The sequence below is a fragment of the Danio aesculapii genome, chromosome 5, assembly GCF_903798145.1.
Source record: "Danio aesculapii chromosome 5, fDanAes4.1, whole genome shotgun sequence".
NCBI lineage: Eukaryota > Metazoa > Chordata > Actinopteri > Cypriniformes > Danionidae > Danio > Danio aesculapii.
In genome coordinates, this window is record NC_079439.1 from 51,530,967 (window position 1) to 51,550,966 (window position 20,000).

The 20,000-nt window shown below is 49.9% G+C and overlaps 3 protein-coding genes and 1 long non-coding RNA gene across 5 annotated transcripts in view; 3 read left to right on the forward strand and 1 right to left on the reverse strand.

The window, feature by feature from the left end:
• tmem141 (transmembrane protein 141) overlaps positions 1-10,729 on the forward strand; it is an 18,458-nt gene extending 7,729 nt beyond the window's left edge. Inside the window, exon 5 of the mRNA XM_056458455.1 lies at positions 10,481-10,729. Coding sequence (XP_056314430.1) covers positions 10,481-10,542 — 62 coding nt within the window. The 3' untranslated portion in view covers positions 10,543-10,729. The remainder of the gene's footprint in view (positions 1-10,480) is intronic.
• LOC130229578 (uncharacterized) lies at positions 9,784-10,058 on the forward strand. Its single transcript, XR_008837856.1, has 2 exons — positions 9,784-9,869; positions 9,948-10,058. It is a non-coding gene; the product is annotated as an uncharacterized LOC130229578 (long non-coding RNA).
• A 30-nt stretch (positions 10,730-10,759) lies between the features above and the next one.
• slc25a35 (solute carrier family 25 member 35) lies at positions 10,760-16,701 on the forward strand. Its single transcript, XM_056458454.1, has 5 exons — positions 10,760-13,205; positions 13,771-13,836; positions 14,399-14,551; positions 15,715-15,849; positions 15,947-16,701. The coding sequence occupies exons 1-5, from the start codon at positions 12,834-12,836 to the stop codon at positions 16,115-16,117; spliced, it is 897 nt and encodes a 298-aa protein (XP_056314429.1). The 5' UTR covers positions 10,760-12,833; the 3' UTR covers positions 16,118-16,701.
• A 2,302-nt stretch (positions 16,702-19,003) lies between these two features.
• rangrf (RAN guanine nucleotide release factor) overlaps positions 19,004-20,000 on the reverse strand; it is a 22,730-nt gene continuing 21,733 nt past the window's right edge. Inside the window, exons 5-6 of one of the 2 annotated variants that reach the window (XM_056458457.1) lie at positions 19,646-19,740; positions 19,004-19,451 (exon numbers count right to left, since the gene is read on the reverse strand). In XM_056458457.1, coding sequence (XP_056314432.1) covers positions 19,340-19,451; positions 19,646-19,740 — 207 coding nt within the window. In that variant the 3' untranslated portion in view covers positions 19,004-19,339. The remainder of the gene's footprint in view (positions 19,452-19,645; positions 19,741-20,000) is intronic. The other variant, XM_056458456.1, reaches the window with a different exon arrangement.

A 20,000-nucleotide genomic window follows, 5' to 3' on the forward strand; every position in this document is an offset into this window, starting at 1 on the left:
GCTGAGACTTGCAGCTTACCCAGGAACATTGCCCCGACCGGGCGAGCTGGAGGGCGCCCGTGGGCATGGGGAAACCCAGCCAAGGGGCTGAGACATTGCAGGCTTACCCAGGAACAGTGCCCCGACCCGGGCGAGCTGGAGGGCGCCCGTGGGCATGGGGAAACCAGCCAAGGGGGAGACATGCAGGTTTACCCAGGAACAGTGCCCCGACCGGGCGAGCACTGTTGGCTCTGCTGCGGCGAGGGGGTTCCAGGGGCACCAGTGACACAGTTGATTGAGCGAGAATTCGCGTGGCTAGTGTCAACGCTCACCGGAGGTACTTGGTGAGACCCAGGCCACCATCCCGCCAAGCCATGCCCGACGGGAGACCCCTTTTCCGGGATGTCCCGCGCCTGGAGGTGCCCTGTCTGGGGCTGATTGTCTCTGACCTGCCATCTGGAATTCGGAGAAGGCGTAGAAATGTGGACTTAGGTTTTGGCGGCTTTGCGTTTGAACGAACCAGGGGTTCAATGGCCAGGCTGGCTTACCCAGGAACAGTGCCCCGACCCCGGGCGAGCTGGAGGGCGCCCGTGGGCATGGGGAAACCCAGCCAAGGGGCTGAGACATTGCAGGCTTACCCAGGAACAGTGCCCCGACCCCGGGCGAGCTGGCGGGCGCCCTTGGGCATGGGGAAACCCAGCCACGGGGCTGAGACATTGCAGGCTTACCCAGGACACAGTGCCCCGACCCCGGGCGAGCTGGTGGGCGCCCGGTGGGCATGGGGAAACCCAGCCAAGGGGCTGAGACATTGCAGGTTTACCCAGGAACAGTGCACCGACCCCGGGCGAGCTGGAGGGCGCCCGTGGGCATGGGGAAACCCAGCCAAGGGGCTGAGACATTGCAGGTTTACCCAGGAACAGTGCCCCGACCCCGGGCGAGCTGGTGGGCGCCCGTGGGCATGGGGAAACCCAGCCAAGGGGCTGAGACATTGCAGGCTTACCCAGGAAACAGTGCCCCGACCCCGGGCGAGCTGGTGGGCGCCCGTGGGCATGGGGAAACCCAGCAAGGGGCTGAGACATTGCAGGCTTACCCAGGAACAGTGCCCCGACCCCGGGCGAGCTGGAGGGCGCCCGTGGGCATGGGGAAACCCAGCCAAGGGGCTGAGACATTGCAGGCTTACCCAGGAACAGTGCCCCGACCCCGGGCGAGCTGGTGGGCGCCCGTGGGCATGGGGAAATCCAGCCAAGGGGCTTGGCTGGGTTTCCCCATGCCCCGACAGTGCCCCGACCCCGGGCGAGCACTGTTGGCTCTGGTGCGGCGAGGGGGGTTCCAGGGGCACCAGTGACACAGTTGATTGAGCGAGAATTCGCGTGGCTAGTGTCAACGCTCACCGGAGTACTTGGTGAGACCCAGGCCCCATCCCGCCAAGCCATGCCCGACGGGAGACCCCTTTTCCGGGATGTCCCGCGCCTGGAGGTGCCTGTCTGGGGCTGATTGTCTCTGACCTGCCATCTGGAATTCGGAAAAGGCGTAGAAATGTGGACTTAGGTTTTGGCGGCTTTGCGTTTGAACGAACCAGGGGTTCAATGGCCAGGCTGGCTTACCCAGGAACAGTGCCCCGACCCCGGGCGAGCTGGAGGGCGCCCGTGGGCATGGGGAAACCCAGCCAAGGGGCTGAGACATTGCAGGCTTACCCAGGAACAGTGCCCCGACCCCGGGCGAAGCTGGTGGGCGCCCGTGGGCATGGGGAAACCCAGCCAAGGGGCTGAGACATTGCAGGCTTACCCAGGAACAGTGCCCCGACCCCGGGCGAGCTGGTGGGCGCCCGTGGGCATGGGGAAACCCAGCCAAGGGGCTGAGACATTGCAGGCTTACCCAGGAACAGTGCACCGACCCCGGGCGAGCTGGAGGGCGCCCGTGGGCATGGGGAAACCCAGCCAAGGGGCTGAGACATTGCAGGTTTACCCAGGAACAGTGCCCCGACCCCGGGCGAGCTGGTGGGCGCCCGTGGGCATGGGGAAACCCAGCCAAGGGGCTGAGACATTGCAGGCTTACCCAGGAACAGTGCCCCGACCCGGGCGAGCTGGTGGGCGCCCGTGGGCATGGGGAAACCCAGCCAAGGGGCTGAGACATTGCAGGCTTACCCAGGAACAGTGCCCCGACCCCGGGCGAGCTGGAGGGCGCCCGTGGGCATGGGGAAACCCAGCCAAGGGGCTGAGACATTGCAGGCTTACCCAGGAACAGTGCCCCGACCCCGGGCGAGCTGGAGGGCGCCCGTGGGCATGGGGAAACCCAGCCAAGGGGCTGAGACATGCAGGTTTACCCAGGAACAGTGCCCCGACCCCGGGCGAGCACTGTTGGCTCTGGTGCGGCGAGGGGGGTTCCAGGGGCACCAGTGACACAGTTGATTGAGCGAGAATTCGCGTGGCTAGTGTCAACGCTCACCGGAGTACTTGGTGAGACCCAGGCCCCATCCCGCCAAGCCATGCCCGACGGGAGACCCCTTTTCCGGGATGTCCCGCGCCTGGAGGTGCCTGTCTGGGCTGATTGTCTCTCTGACCTGCCATCTGGAATTCGGGAAGGCGTAGAAATGTGGACTTAGGTTTTGGCGGCTTTGCGTTGAACGACCCAGGGGGGGTCAATGGCTTGGCTGGCTGCCCACAAAAGTGTCCCGATCCCGGCCAGCGCCATTGTCATTGGGGGCATGGGGGTCCCGCCCCAACCAAGCGGTTCAGACATTGAAGTCAGGCCCAAAGACAGCGCCCCGATCCCAGCCAGCGCCGCTGGCATTGGGGGGGGGGGGGGTCCTGCCCCAAACAAGCGGTTCAGACATTAAAGGCTTGCCCCGAGATAGTGCCCCGATCCCGGCCAGCGCCGCTGGCATTGGGGGGTAGGGATCCCGCCCCAAACAAGCGGGTCAGACATTAAAGGCTTGCCCTGAGATAGTGCCCCGATCCCGGCCAGCGCCGCTGGCATTGGGGGGTGGGGGTCCCGCCCCAAACAAGCGGTTCAGACATTAAAGGCTTGCCCCGAGATAGTGCCCCGATCCCGGCCAGCGCCGCTGGCATTGGGGGTAGGGATCCCGCCCCAAACAAGCGGGTCAGACATTAAAGTGCTTGCCCCGAGATAGTGCCCCGATCCCGGCCAGCGCCGCTGGCATTGGGGGGTGGGGGTCCCGCCCCAAACAAGCGGTTCAGACATTAAAGGCTTGCCCACAAAAGTGTCCCGATCCAGGCCAGCGCCGTTGGCCTTGGAGGGTGGGGGTCCCGCCCCAACCAAGCGGTTCAGACATTTAAATCTTGCCCAAAGACAGTGCCCCGAACCCGGCCAGTGCTGTTGGCCTTGGCCTTGGCCTTGGCCTTGGCCTTGGCCGGGGCGAACGTCCGACACTGGAAGAAGGCAAGCACAAAACTCCCATATTGAACGCCCCTGGAACTACGTGCCGCTGGTGCACCCCAGCCGCCTCAACAAATTGAGCACTGTGCCGGGTGGCGGTAGTGGGAAAGGCTGGTGCCCCCGAGCTATCTCTGTACCACAGTACGGGCGAGGTGATGGAGAGGGTGGTTCCCCACATCCAGATGGTTCACCAACGACACGTCTGCGTAGCGAGTGCCACTAGCTAAGTCAATGTTCGTGGCTTAAGTGTGGGGTGCCCGGGGTCTGCTGGTGAGCAGGTGTCAAACTAGAAGACCCTTTGGGCCCGGTGCTTGCCCCGGAAAGGGTGCGGGCCCTGGGGGACAGGGGGTGGGAGTGGTGGCCCTGGGTGTCAGGGGCTCCAGCCCCTCTGACGTGGGCCCCTGCCCCCGGAAAGGGTGTGGGCCCTGGGGGAAAGGGGCTGTCAGTGGTGGCCTTGGGAGTCAGGGGCTCCAGCCCCTGTAACCTGGGCCCCGGCCCCCGGACAGGGTGTGGGCCCTTGCCCCCGGACAGGGTGTGGGTCCTGGGGGAAAGGGGCTGTCAGTGGTGGCCTTGGGAGTCAGGGGTTCCAGCCCCTCTGACGTGGGCCCCTGCCCCCGGAAAGGGTGTGGGCCCTGGGGGAAAGGGGCTGTCAGTGGTGGGCCTTGGGAGTCAGGGGCTCCAGCCCCTGTAACCTGGGCCCCTGCCCCCGGAAAGGGTGTGGGCCCTTGCCCCCGGACAGGGTGTGGGTCCTGGGGAAAGGGGCTGTCAGTGGTGGCCTTGGGAGTCAGGGGTTCCAGCCCCTCTGACGTGGGCCCCTGCCCCCGGAAAGGGTGTGGGCCCTGGGGGAAGGGGCTGTCAGTGGTGGCCTTGGGAGTCAGGGGCTCCAGCCCCTCTAACCTGGGCCCCTGCCCCCGGAAAGGGTGTGGGCCCTGGGGGAAAGGGGCTGTCAGTGGTGGCTTTGGGAGTCAGGGGCTCCAGCCCCTGTAACCTGGGCCCCTGCCCCCGGAAAGGGTGTGGGCCCTTGCCCCCGGACAGGGTGTGGGTCCTGGGGGAAAGGGGCTGTCAGTGGTGGCCTTGGGAGTCAGGGGTTCCAGCCCCTCTGACGTGGGCCCCTGCCCCCGGAAAGGGTGTGGGCCCTGGGGGAAAGGGGCTGTCAGTGGTGGCCTTGGGAGTCAGGGGCTCCAGCCCCTCTAACCTGGGCCCCTGCCCCCGGAAAGGGGGGTGGGCCCTTGCCCCCGGACAGGGTGTGGGTGCTGGGGGAAAGGGGCTGTCAGTGGTGGCCTTGGGAGTCAGTGGGCTCCAGCCCCTCTAACCTGGGCCCCTGCCCCCGGAAAGGTGTGGGCCCTTGCCCCCGGACAGGGTGTGGGTCCTGGGGGAAAGGGGCTGTCAGTGGTGGCCTTGGGAGTCAGGGGCTCCAGCCCCTCTAACCTGGGCCCCTGCCCCCGGAAAGGGTGTGGGCCCTGGGGGAAAGGGGCTGTCAGTGGTGGCTTTGGGAGTCAGGGGCTCCAGCCCCTGTAAACCTGGGCCCCTGCCCCCGGAAAGGGTGTGGGCCCTTGCCCCCGGACAGGGTGTGGGTCCTGGGGGAAAGGGGCTGTCAGTGGTGGCCTTGGGAGTCAGGGGTTCCAGCCCCTCTGACGTGGGCCCCTGCCCCCGGAAAGGGTGTGGGCCCTGGGGGAAAGGGGCTGTCAGTGGTGGCCTTGGGAGTCAGGGGCTCCAGCCCCTCTAACCTGGGCCCCTGCCCCCGGAAAGGGTGTGGGCCCTGGGGGAAAGGGGCTGTCAGTGGTGGCTTTGGGAGTCAGGGGCTCCAGCCCCTGTAACCTGGGCCCCTGCCCCCGGAAAGGGTGTGGGCCCTGGGGGAAAGGGGCTGTCAGTGGTGGCTTTGGGAGTCAGGGGCTCCAGCCCCTGTAACCTGGGCCCCGGCCCCCGGACAGGGTGTGGGCCCTTGCCCCCGGACAGGGTGTGGGCCCTGGGGGAAAGGGGCTGTCAGTGGTGGCCTTGGGAGTCAGGGGCTCCAGCCCCTCTGACGTGGGCCCCTGCCCCCGGAAAGGGTGTGGGCCCTGGGGGAAAGGGGGGGGGAGCGGTGGCCCTGGGTGTCAGCATCAGCATTTGGGATGATGGTAGGTCTTTCCAGCAAGCTTTTGAAACCAAAGTCCATTTGGGGCCATGATGAAGATGGTTGGTCTCGGGAACGGCCGGTGGCAGGGCTTGGCGACGCTCACCGGGGGTACTTTATGAGACCCAGGCCCCAGCCCGCCAAGCCATGCCCGAAGGGAGACCCCTTTTTCGGGACGTCCCGCGCCTGGAGGTGCCTGTCCGGCGCCGATTGTCTCTGACCTCCCATCGAGAATTCGGCGACGGCGAAGAAATGTGGACTTAGGTTCTGACGGTTGGGCAGCTTTGAGAAAGTTGGACTTAGGTTTTGACCATTTCGCGCCTGCACCAAGCACGCTGATCGATAGGAGCTTGTTTTGACGCCCCATGGGTTAGGCCCCTGCCCGGCACACCTGCCCCAACATGGGTGGGTCGGCCTCTATGGGTGTGGTTGGTTCCTCCCTGCCTCGGGCGTGCTGTGAGGGAGGCGTGGGGGGGGTGTCCCTCCGCACACAACCCCCCCCTTTCCCGCCTCTATCTGTGGGAGGAAAAAAAACTCAAATGGCCCGTCTGGTTTTGACCAAGAGCATGTCCGGCGCTCTGCCCGCCAGCCCGCCCGCCTGACCCCCTGTGCTTTGTCCCCCCCCTGCTGATTCTCAGTCCGCGCCGCCCTCGCCCTGGAACAAGGGCTGGGGGTGGTAGGAGGGCTCGGTAGAGTCTCCAGCGTGGTGTGTCGAGCCCAGGGGCCGTGTGGGGTACGGGCTGGTGCTGGCTCCAGCCCCTGTGTGTGTGCGTGACCAGTGCTGCGTCTCCTGCCCGTCCGCAAGCACGCCCACCCCTTCGGGTTTATCCTTGCCGGCCCTCGGCGGTCTCCCCTGCCCCACCTGACCCCCCCTACCCCTCTCCCCCGGAGGTGTGTGGGGGTGGCTGGTGGAGGCGGAGGGTGGCCGCTAGTAGTCTCTGGCGAGGTGAAACAAGCCGGGGTCAGTGGTGTCCGGGCTTACGGTCTGGCCCCTCCTTTTTGATGGTTGCGGTTCATGATGCGGTGAGCCCCGGAAAAGGTGCGTGTTCGATGGGGTTCTACGACACTGCTTTGAAAGTGGGAAAAAGCCATGTATAAAAAGCCCCCGCGGCTGGTGCAGTCCAAGCTGCCCAAAACGTTGCGTGTTCGGCCGGGCTCATGCCATCCCTTTGTGGGGGCAGAAAAGGGAACTATAAAAAGGCTTAGGCTTATTCAAAAAGCCCCCCGCGGGCTGGCGCAGTCCAAGCTGCCCAAAACTGTGCGTGTTTGGCCGGGCTCATGCCATCCCTTTGTGGGGGCAGAGAAGGGAACTATAAAAAGCTTTATGCAAAAAAGCCCCCTGCGGGCTGGCGCAGAACAAGCTGCCCAAAACGGTGCGTGTTCGGCGGGGCTCATGCCCATCCCTTTGTGTGGGAAAAGGGGAATAAATCAAAAAGCAGCGAAAGTCCCCGCTGCTGGCACGGTGAGGCTGCCTGAAATGGTGCGTTGTTCCTGGGACAAAAATCCACCAAAAGTCGTAACAACTGCTTCCATACAAGTTGGATCAAAGGGATCTCGTAGGTATCGGTCCTTCCCCTTTAAGAGGGGGAGGGGGAACCAGCGTCGCTGACGCGGAAGCGGACGCTTCGTCTGCCATCTTTTAAACCGCTCCACGCGGCATGTGGGTCTCTCTCCCTCCAGCCTTGGTCTTGGACGGTCATGGCCGAATGTGCGCTCTGCTTCAACGTCTACAGCCGCCTCTCGCCGCACCTGTCTGCGGTTCACAAGGTGTCGAACGCGGACGAGAAGAGGCTTTTGCTGGCGCTCGCCGCTGGGCGCGTGGACATGCGGAAGACGGCGTGCCCGGTGCCCGGCTGCCGGAGGACGCCGGCCCGCCTAGACAGACACCTGAAGCAGCACGCCGAGCTCTCCGTCTCGGCCAGGAAGGAGGCTATGGGCCGAGCGAGGCGTCGGAAAGTGGCTCGAGAGTTGCGGTGGTTGCGGTCCACTCAACCGACGGTACCCGTGGTGTCTCGGCTGGCGTCGTCCTCCGAGGAGGAACGGGAACCAGACGGCCCGGAAGCCGAGCGTCCCTGCGCCGACCCCCGCTGCAGGCTCGCAACGGAGCGCATACAGGCCCAGCTCTCAGAGCTCCGCAAGCAGGTGGACAAGGTGAGGTCCGCCCAGCTCCAATTCGCCCGCCGCTATCGAGGAGTTGAGGAGGGGGGAAGAGGGGAGGAAGAGCAGGCGGGCAAGGTCGTGTCCTGCCCCGCCGGCACCATCCCCCGACCCCGCCCCCGGGCGAGGGCCGGCCCCCGGGCGAGGGGCGGCCCGAGGTCTCCGGGCGGCCTCCGGGCCTGTGGAAGCCTACGATCCAACAAAGTACCCGTACCCGGACCACGCCCGCGCCTTGAGTTGAGTATGGTTATGGCACTTCTCTGTTGGGCTGGTGGTGGGTGTATGTCGTCTAGGCTGACTTTTGACTTTCGCCCCCGTTCTGCAGACTTGCTTTTGGCAGAGTTCGAGGGTTTCCAATTGGGGAGCGAGCCCACCGCCCGTCTGCGGAATAACGTGGCCTCCAAACTGGCGAGGGTCAAGGCCTTCCTAGGCTTCATGGCGACAGGCCACGCGGACCCAGAAACCTTGTCCTTCCTCAACCAACCGGCGCGCATCCGAGCCTGGTCTGCCCTGCTAGGCCAAACGGGCATGGCCGAGCCCACGAGGCAGCACTACCTGAAGAACGTGGCGCAGTTCCTGGATTATCTCTCCGAAACCCCGCCGGCCTCCTGCCGCCTCTCCAGTACCACCCTGGTGCTGATTCGCAGGGAGCTTCGAGCTCTCATTCGCGGCATACGCCGCCGCGTCGTGGTGCACGAGGTTAGGACCAAGCAAGCCAAAGAAGGCAGACTCATCTCCAAAGCCACCCTGCTACGCTGCCATCGGACGGCTGGGAGAAAAATACCTGCCCTTCTAGGTGAGTGTTTGGTCCCCGCCGGTCTGCGTTTCCACCAGTGGCGGTGGAAACGCTGACCTGCTCTCCGTTCTTCCCTCTTCTGCTCCAGGGCACCAACGGCTCTCGGTCAAACCGAGCCACGTCAGCGTACCCACCCCTTAGCCCCCGAATGGGGGTTAAGGGGTGGGTACGCTGACGTGGCTCGGTGCCCCAAGGCAAAAAGATAATGTCTGCTCCGGGGCGCCAGCGGCTCTCGGTCAAACCGAGCCACGTCAGCGTACCCTCCCCTTAACCCCCGAATGGGGGTTAAGGGGTGGGTACGCTGACGTGGCTCGATGCCCCAAGGCAAAAAGATAATGTCTGCTCCGGGTCGCCAGCGGCTCTCGGTCAAACCAAGCCACGTCAGCGTACCCACCCCTTAACCCCCGAATTCGGGGGTTAAGGGGTGGGTACGCTGACGTCGCTCGGTTTGACCGAGCCGCTGGCGCCCCGGAGCAGACATTATCTTTTTGCCTTGGGGCACCAGCGGCTATTGCTAAGTTTAAAACCGTTGGTGGTGTAAACATGGTTTGTTGGAAAAGTCTAACCCCTAACCTCCCTCCGTCAGACGGCCTCGAGTCCAGCCCAGACACCAGGCAGCAGTGGCGCTTCTATGGCTACCTGACCGGCTACCTGACCTGCATCACGGGCCATCGCTGTGGGGTCTTCCAGAACCTGACCATCCAGGAGGTCCAAGAGGCTTCCAGAAGCCCGGACGAGTCCGCCTATGTCATAAACGTGAGTGGGACGTTGCATGTGGGGGCCACCAGTGGTAGGGCTCACTCATCTTCTCTCTGATTTTCCCAGATCACCACGCACAAGACAAACCGAGCCTTCGGCGCGGCTCAGCTGTCTCTCAACAAGGAAGAATACAGCTGGTTCCGGAGGTTTTTGCAGCTGCGGGCTAGCCTCCCCGGGGGGAGCCAGGCCTCCTATTTTTTTTTTACTTCCAGACCCAGTCCCTGTCGAACCCTGAACAAATATTTTCAATCTGCATGGACCAGCATGGGGCTTCCCGGCAAGCCCACCTTCACTGACGTCCGAACTGCCATCGCGACCCACGTGAGTATCTATGCCAGTGCCCCCCCGCTGACCCCCATGACTGCCAGCGGCTTTGACCCCAAAAAGTCTCTGTCTGTCTGTCTGTCTCTGACGCAGGCAAAGAATTCACATTCTTCCGAGGATCGCAGGAAGGTGGCCCAATTCATGTGCCACGATACCTCAACCTCAGACAAGTTCTACGCGCTTCACCTAGGCCCTCTCCAAGCACGTGAGCACCGCAGACTCTTCGAGAGGGCCTTGGTGGAGGAGGAGGAGGAGGAGGAGGAGGAGGAGGAGGAGGAGGCAGCGGGCAGAGAACGCCACTCAAGGAAGGGGCGCCAGAGGGCAGAGAGTCCCGGGTCACCCATGGTAAATCAGTTCCTTTTTGGCATGGACCTCAACAGAGGGACGTGTGGTGTTAGGTAACTGGCCTTTTCTCTTTTTCAGGAGGGAACTAGCAGGAGGACGCTGCCATGGCCGCCTTCGAAGGGGAAACGCCCCCTCGAAGCAACCGAAGACTCTGAATCTTCCTAAATAAAAATTGAACAATAAAGGTCATATGGTGTTCAGTGTCTTTATTATTCCTCTATCTGTGTGATAAAACATAGCTTCGAATGGGACAAATGATCCCTATCTCCTCTGTTAGAAGTGTCGCGTGGGACGCCCGCGTCCAGGTTCAGCCTTTGCTAAGCCCCAATTGGGACAAATGATCCCTGTCTCCTGTGGTAAAAGTGTCGCGTGGGACGCCCGCGTCCAGGTTCAGCCTTGGTTGAAAGCCCATCGGGACAAATGATCCCTTTTTAAACACAAAGAGGTGCCAGGCTGGACGAGACTGTCCAGGTCTGCGCCGGCGTTGAACGGCCATATGGCCCATGGTCCAACTCTGGGTATTTGCAGGTGTCTCCCGGGACGGCTCGGTCCTTTGGGCTGCATAAAGAGGTCGGAAGAGGGCTGCCCAAAAGCGGGGGTTAACTTCTGTGAGGAAGAACCACAAACTCCTGCAGATCCCACAACCACACAACATGGGGATGTGCTGGAATAAAGACCTTTGTGCCATAGTCTGAGTGGCAGATAAGATGAATTTTATTAAATCAGGGAATTGCATGTCATGATTTCAGTAATAAGTTTAGCCTTTCAAATCAAGTGTGTGTGTGAGAGAGTGAATAATTCATATTTAGGATGTTTTATTTCTTATCTGGTTTGCACAATAAAATATTTTATGAAAGTTATATCTAGCATGATTACCATTTTAAATCATTTTTATTTTAATTGTAGATATTTAAGTCTTTTATGGTACAAACTACATTTTTCTCTCTCTCTCTTTCATTATAAAATATCTCAATTCCATCAACATTAATCACATGTATTAAACATTGTACATTGGGTCATGCTATTCCATTTGTGTCACTAGCAGTTGATGAGTTGCATGAGGAACAAAAAAATGTCCTATGTATTTTCGAAGCTCAAAGTTATTAATTTAAGTGTTCTTGTTAACATGATATATGATAAAATACTTTTAGAGTAACATTTATTTTTTTAAAAATCATGACTACGAATTTCGAGTGGCACGGCTTAATGGTTAGCATTGTCGCCTCAAAGCAAGAAGGTGACTGGTTTAAGTCCCAGCTGGGTCAGTTGTCATTTATGTGTGGAGTTTGCATGTTCTCCCTGTGTTTGCATGGGTTTCCTCCAGGTGCTCAGGTTTTTCTCCACAGTTCAAAAACATGCGCTATAGGTGAATTGAATAAACTAAATTTACCGTAGTGTGTGTGTGTAAAGGCAACCGTGTATAGAAGTTTGCTAGTACTGGGTTGCGGCTGGAAGGGCATTCGCTGTGTAAAACATATGCTGGAATGGTTGGCAGTTCATTACACTGTGGTGACCCCTGATAAATAAGGAACTATGTCGGAGGAAAATTGAGTAACAAATCTCACATCCGTGTTGACTAACATTAATTTTTTTTTTTCAAATTTTTAGCATTTTAATTCACCATCGTAATTTTAGAGCTAGTATTTGAATGATTCTCTAGCGTAAAGTCTAAAGTGATGACAAAACAGGTGATTTTGCTCACATTTTAAGATTATAAGGCTGAACTGCATGAAATGCCATCAGTCTAGAGACATTTCCCAGTATTTCTCTGTTGCAATCTGGATATCACAATAATAAACCCTGAAAAAGCCAAAGTAACGCAATCACTACCAGATTACTGTTGTGTTTGCAATAAGGAAAAACGCTAAACACATGCATGCTTTCTTTCACATTCTTCTTTCTTTTTACTGAACTCCCATACACTCTCATTCCCACACATACACTATGGACAATTTAGCTTATTCAATTCACCTATAGCACATGTCTTTGGACTTGTGGGGGAAACCCACGCAAACACAGGGAGAACATGATAACTCTACACAGAAATGCCTGCTGACCCAACCCAGCAATGCCAACTGACCTTCTTGCTGTAAGGCAATCGTGCTACCCACTGCGCCTCTGTGGCGATATTTGGGAAAAATATTACATTTTTTAATTTTTGTAATGAACAAAAAAAAAAAAAAAAAAAATCTGAAATTGTTTAAAGATTTTAGTTTGTTATATAAAAACAATATTTTGTTAAATTAAATCTTTCTATTCCTAAAGATGAATGTCACACAATGAATGAAACTGTTTAATAAAACAGTTCATTTAAACTGTACACGCACCAAAATATGATCTATTTTCACTGAAAATAGATCGAAATATGATTTTTCAAATGGGGTGTACTCATTTATGACGTGCACTGTATGTAATAAAATATATAAAAAGACTATAAAACATACTAGAAAAAGTCGTTTCTAACTTACTCAACTATGTTCCTTCCTACAGAGAAACAATGTGATAATTTCCAATCTGGATTTGAAAGCATTTCATACCACAGAAACAGCACTCTTTCAGAAGTTATAATACTAATAACAAGTTATTTGAAGGGTCTCCGTAGGGGTGCACGTCAACCGCCTGAAGGTGTTACCAATGTACAACTGTCCAATAAGAGGACCTGTAACAAAGGATGGGGCAACGTCTGTTTTGATTGGCTACGAAGCCGAGCTGGGACGATGGATGCGCCCTGGCGAATGCGGTCTGACATTCATACTCAGCAAAACGTTCACGCGCATCGCGTGATTCAGAGGATTACAGAACATACGCATCTGCTTCCTTTCAGAAAAAAATATTTGTGAGTTATCCTGACGCGTACTTTATCAGTACGTTGTTATATTTACTGGCTTTGAAAGGTCCGGAGTTTCTTGTTTAAAGTCATACTGTACATCACCTGTTTCCGGGTAATTCAACGATCCCCGAAACATGGATTTCATTCTCGGTGGCGTCGCTGCGTGTGGTGCCTGCTTCTTTACAAACCCACTGGAGGTTGTGAAAACTAGAATGCAATTGCAAGGAGAGCTGAAAAGTCGAGGAACATACCAGGTGTATTACAGGAATGTATTTCACGCCTTTTACACGATAGGCAAAATAGATGGACTGGCTGGTCTGCAGAAAGGTTTGGTCCCCGGTTTGGTTTATCAGTTTTTTATGAATGGAATCCGGCTTGGTTCGTACGCCATCACCGAGTCCTTGGGCTACATTCACACGGACGGAAGGGTTAGCGCTACGAAGAGCACAGTGTCTGGGGCAATTGCTGGTGTTGTGGGCGCTGTAATGGGCAGCCCGATTTACCTAGTGAGTAAACCTATAACTTTCAGAGTTTCTATGTCTTATAATCGAAAGAAGCATGTTGTAAGTGGCAACGGTTCTCCCGGTACTACGAATATAATGAACATAATAGTGGGATTGCCTGGCGCATACGGCTGTCAAATATGACAACATTCAGAGCGCATTCTGTAGTTCTGGGTCTAGATAGTTTTTTTTTTAAACCGAATAGGACATGTTCGAAGCCTCATTGAGTTTTAAATTAGACACGTAAAATGAAAAAGGACTTAGATGAATTGGTCCAATTTTTCTACGTTGCTTGGCAACCGAAACAACCTAAAATTAACAACCTAAAAACGAATGAATTGTAGGATACATTTTGATTGGTTCATTTTTCATTTATTATTTAATAATAATAATTATGATTTTTTATGGATATTTAATAATTGTTTTATGTTATTGGTTTTTATTGCTTAGCCCATGACAAGCATTAATAATTATAATACATGAAATAATATATAAATTGTTGATAAATTCAATGATAAATCAAGTTTCTCATAAAACCTCTCTTGCATTTTATTTGAATTTCTTTCAGGTAAAAACACATCTTCAGTGTCAATCCACTTCCTCTATTGCAGTTGGACACCAGTATAAGCACAGGGTAAGTTGATAGTCACCACACAGAAACATCCAACAAAGATATCTTAAATCCTTTAATTTGATTTAAAAAAATATGCAGCACCTGTGTAAACATCTGAAATTTTTATTTGACAAATGCTGACAAGTACACACCAACTTCATCTGCAGTATGGTTTAAAGTCACATTTTCTCGGTTCCTGCGAATCTGCAAGATTTGTTTGAGATGTCAACAAAAAACAGCTGTTTTCATCATCTAACCGTATTTTTAGTAAATTAGTAGTTCTGTGTACGGAAACACTGTGTAGAGTTTGTGTTTTTAATATTAATCAAACAAAAGATAATGAAATCACTCACTCTGTTCATGACTAAATAGCTATATAGGCTACTCACATGAAAAACCTGAAAAGCAGTGTTTATACTCGTAGTATCTTTGCTATGTTGTATTCATTTTGTATTGTGTTTTGCTTGTAGGGTTTTTTTATTTTATTTTATTGCTTTTTTAAAACAGTTTTTTTAAACAATGAGAAGTCTGTATTGTTGCATCCCCAGTTGTATATACAGATTTGTTTTCCTTTCTATGACAGGGAATGACAAATGCTCTATTGGCCATCCACAAACAGCACGGAATTTTGGGCTTGTGGAGGGGAGCAAGCGCAGCGATCCCAAGGGTTAGTGTGGGATCAGCTGCTCAGCTCGCTACTTTCTCTGCCTCTAAAGAGCTGGTCAATGACTTGCAGGTAAGCATAGGATCATTTGTATTTAGCTGAAATACAAGCTGGGTCTTGATATATATAATTCTTACAGACAAAAATGCTGAGAATAATGCCAGATAATAAACATAGTTTGTCACTTCCAAAACTATGATTGTTTGCATTAACCTCTGTCATGTTTAGTATTTATGTATTTACATAGGGCAATGTTTTAATATTTATTTCCAAGGCAGCCAACTTTTTAATTAATTTGCTGAATTAATTTGTCAGCACAACATCTTGGTGGAGATTTCAAATTTTGATAGGGAGGTGGTGGTTGGTAATCAATATACTGGTATTCTAATAAAAGTTGACATATATGACATACATATTCACATATTCAATCTTTTTTTAAATAATATGGACAATGACGGTTGTCGGTTTGGTTGCATAGGTAAATAAGTATTTGTCCAATAAAACCATTCCCTTTGCCAACCTACAAACATGTGCTATGACTAGACATATTGTAGTAGAAATGACAGTCTTTTATTTTTCCTGCCACAACTTGCTGTTTTAAAAGAAAATATGTCAACAAAGGAAAGACTATCATGTCATAAAAGACATGTTTAATGTTGTAAAGCCCTTAAGTGCATTGGCTATGCCATTGATAACATTTTAACAGTAGTAATTATTTGACAGTTACTTGATGATAATACTCCTGTTGTCTAGAATCATGAACAAAATGGTGTAATTTAGGTAATAAAGTATATGGAATTGAACAAAAACAAAAATATATTAATATTTATTTAAACTGTTTCATAAAATGTTTTCTTATGCTGCAAAATAAAAAAATATATATACAGTAATAAATTGAAAATACAGTTCAGTATTTAGGTGTTTGTATTTTCTTTGCCAAAGACAAGCAATAGCAATAGATTAGATGCTATCAGTATTTACAAGAGTACTCCACACCAATTACCCTTGATGTATGAAATCACCTGAGGGATATTTCATATACAGTTCTATTAATATCACCAGTTCACAGAAGAGTTTGTGATGTTTACTAACAACATGTGTAGATGATGACAGACCTCTTCAAGTAAACTATTCCTGTTAAAACTAACTGTTCAAGAAAACTTGTTTGGTATTATTATTTTCTGAAACAGGCAATGTTTTGTCAGCAATAATTTTTTTTATTTTGGTATTTGCAGGTGTTCTCTGAGGGCAGCTGGTTAATTGCTCTCAGTGCCGGTATGATTAGTAGCGTAGTGGTTGTACTAGCTATGACACCTTTTGATGTGGTCAGTACTCGACTCTACAACCAGCCTGTGGACCATCTTGGCAAGGTGAGGAATTATATCCAAACACACTTGTATATTTCATAATTCACCCACAAATTGCTAAAACTGGTTAAAGGCATGCATCTCAATTCCTGTATTGCAGGGGATATTGTACAGAGGTTTTGTGGACTGTTTCTCTAAGACACTGAAGAAGGAAGGTATGACTGGTTTGTATAAAGGCCTCGGAGCATCCTACTTCCGCCTCGGACCTCATACCATCCTTTCTCTGCTTTTCTGGAACGAGCTTCGCTATTTGTACCAAAGCTACAGCTAGTGTTTCCCTATTGCCTGCATCAGTAAAATATCAACTGACTTTATCTAACTTATGGATTAAGGTCCAAAAAACCCTTGCTATATTGTTAATGTAATTCAGGCATGTGAGCAGCTGAGGACAAAAAAGGAGGAAGAAGAGACGAGGAAAATATCATATATCGCTAAAAAGAGTTTATCAGTTTCACATTCCCTTCGGCTTAATCCCAGCTTTTTAGTGGTTTTAACTAATTATAAAATATATTTTCATAAATTTGTAATATCTAAACTTACGACACTTTAAGGTATTAAATGTCAGGTGCTAGCCTGTAGAACTGAATAAATGAAAACATAAGGACAGATGACTTGTAAAGGATAATAACAAATGTGCGTCATGTGGCTTTATTTATAATACTATGGCAGTATTACAATGACAAATGTGGTGAACGCAGTATTCAGGGGCATGTAATACAAGCATTCAAATCTTGTTGTGCAAATCTCGTGCCAATTTCCACTGCTCGTGTGAAAAACTGCTCGTGCACTCAAATATATGCAGCTCACGTGCAAAACTTCATGTGTGCGCTCAAATATACGCTGCTCATGCACAAAATGCCATATATATATATATATATATATATATATATATATATATATATATATATATATATATATATATTAGGGATGCCACGGTTCTCAACATAATATTTAACCGTTCAGTATGACCTCCACGGTTCAATACACGCTTGTGAGTTGCGGTTTTCTCAGTTTTGCGTTTAAATAATTTATGTGCGTTTTATATGTCCCCGAATTGACTGTGTGTGCCTGTAAGTCTATGAGCTGGGATGAGGAAACTCCTCCCCGCGAGTAAATATCCAATCACTATGCTTTAAAGTTAGGGGGCACTTAACCATCATTCCACATTTTAACATGGCGAGCGGCGGTGAAGTGAGGCTGAGGCAACAGTAAAAGGAAGTGCCGCCGAAGTGAGGTAACAGTACGAAAAAGCGCCAGCGTCTTTCAAATCTGCAGTGTGAGGACATTTCAGTTTTGCCGGGAAGTATAATGCCAATAAAAGAAAAAACGGTGAACAAAAAATAACTGTGTGCAAGCATAGTTTTACACGTATAACCATGCACATCTGCAGCGCCATCACCCAGCAATATCACTGTCTGAAGGCTGGATAGCAGAGAAGGTAATAAAGTCCTCCAAATAGCAACAATCCCTCGCTGAATCCTTCAAGCAAACATACCCAACTTGTTCCGAGAGACACATAAAAATAACAAAGGCAGTCCAGCCGTTTTCGATGATTGGAGATGTGGGCTTTTGTCATCTTATAAAAGCACTTGATCCGTGTTACAGTTTCGCATTTTTTTTCAGCACAGAGATAATTAGGATGGTTTATTTATGTTTACTTAAGTACAAATATGTTTATTTGAAATGGCCCATTTATCTTTATTAACTTCACATGTATGTTTATTTTCAAAGTGTAAGATTTTATGTGTTCCCCAGTTTATACATGGGCTACCAGCAGCTGTGAGATTTCAGTGTTAATTTTTTTATACAATACACTAGGAACTAGTGTGCTTTTAAGTAAAACAAAATGAGTATTGCAATAAATCGTTTTTATTTTTTTCTCCTTAACCTCTAACTGTTCCTATTGCCCATAGAATAAAAAATAAATCAGATTTACGCAAATTACAGGGGTCATCCCACTGAGCTCAAAAAAATACGAAAATCCATATTTATATGGAAGAAACACATCCCTGGTAGTTAGTGTCTTTATACACATGTACTGTACATTTACAATGCAGCAAGGTCTTACAGCTTTCATCAAACAAAGACTAAATACTAAGATATCAAATGTTTTTTTTAGGATGAAGTGGACTGTACTGATTTTATATACTTTTTTTTCCAAGTAATGAAGACATATCTACTGTCGTGGAAGATACTGTATGTTTTGTGTACACTAAATAATGCAATTTAACATGTCTTATTTTTCAATTTAGATTGATATGTTCCAAGGGTAAAGATTAATGAATGATTTGCTATTAATACAAAACTCTAAAATGTTTGGTGACCACGGTAGAGTTCAAGAAGACTTTACAAGACGGTATTTTTGAAAATTACTACAATCTTTCAAGCAAGATGTATACATATTTCAGAAGAAATTATGTCTTCAACCAAACACGATAATGTTGAACAACAGACCATTAATTATTTTTTTTTTCAATGACTTTTAACCTTGTTTTGTTTTACTGTATGAATCACATTGTATGAATATACAAGGATTGTAAATGTTTTGTTTTCAGACAAATAGTCTTTTTCTTAACAGCTGCTAATAATTGATCATGATGGGAAGAATAGACCTATTTCTGAATAGTTTGGATTTACAATGAGAAATGGGTAAGTAAAAAAAGTGCAAGTAAAATAATGTTATTTTTTAATGATCTTTTTTGGTGTCTTTAAGAATGTTTCAAATTTGGAACATAAAATTAACAAATCAATAGAATTAATCATTAATGATTATACAATTTCCAGTGATTTGACATTATTTAAAGGGAATATTAAGACAGTAGAATACAATTCTATTTAAAGGGAGATTAACTCATTAAGTCACCATTTGCCTTAAATTAAATGAGCTGTACTGAATGTTGTTTGATATATTTACTAATAGATATATAGGTACATATTGGATCTGTGAAAATATATATAATTTGATGATAAATTATTTTTAAAAGAATGCCTTGTATTTTCTGTATACCTGTCAATAATACTGTCTTTTAAGCACAAATGTCAACGATAATCATATCCTCAAAAAGTGTTTGGACACATCTGAATGTCAATGTAATAATCAAACCTTTAGTGCATTGTGAAAGCTCCTAAGTGTGCTTTAACCATTAAGTGCATTTAAGGCAAGTTGTTTTAGTCTGTTAAACTCAGAGATTCAAACTAGAATTCCAGTTAAGTTGTTAAACATTAGTTTTGTGGTGAACACATACCTTTGAGAAGCTTAGGAAAACTCATAGTGAATGAATTAACATATCCCTGTGACACTGAGTAAAAACTAGTTTTCACTTCTTTTCTTATTAAAAAAAATAATATCTTTTATTTATTTTTTTACATTTCAAGATTCTCTATTTACATAACATATCTATAAATCAAACAAATGCAAAAAATAAAAATCCCAGAGAGCCTAACTTTTCAAATACATTAATGTGAAAGTTGAGTTTAGACCCCCATTAAGCATCTACCCGAACACTCCCGAGTCGAGTAGACGCAGAGACTGCAGAACACCCTGGAAGTCTTGTTGTGTCCATGGTATAGCTTCCATATTACCAGCGGCACTGCTGCTGAGGGGACTGAAAGAAATTATTTTAAATCAAACCCTCCCACTGATTATTATAATGTGGCATGTACCACATTATTACCACATTTCAGCATCTGTATATCATTAATAGAAACTTATAATAATTTAATTTAAGGCATCTATCTAATTCACCATCTAAGGGGAAACAGAGGAGGAAGGTCTAATGTGTATGTTTAACCAACTCACTTGATAAAAACAGGATCGTTGAACATCATTAAAATGTCAGTGGTGAACTGCGGTAGGCGAAACAAGCACTGGTGGACATTCACAGTGTTCTTTGCCTGTAAAAAATTATATTTAAAAAGCTGCTAAAATGCATGCTCAATAGCATAAAACAAATTAGACTAGTGTCAGATTTATACATTTGATCACCTCAGGTTTTGCAATACAAAAAAGCCCCAAACCATTCATGCAAATTACTTTTTTGTACCGTTGATCAACTAAGGTTTTGCAATACAAAACAACCCAACTCTCCCACAAAAAGCATGTGAATCATCAGTGCTGGATGAGGAAATTACTAAGCTCAAACAGCACGATCTGT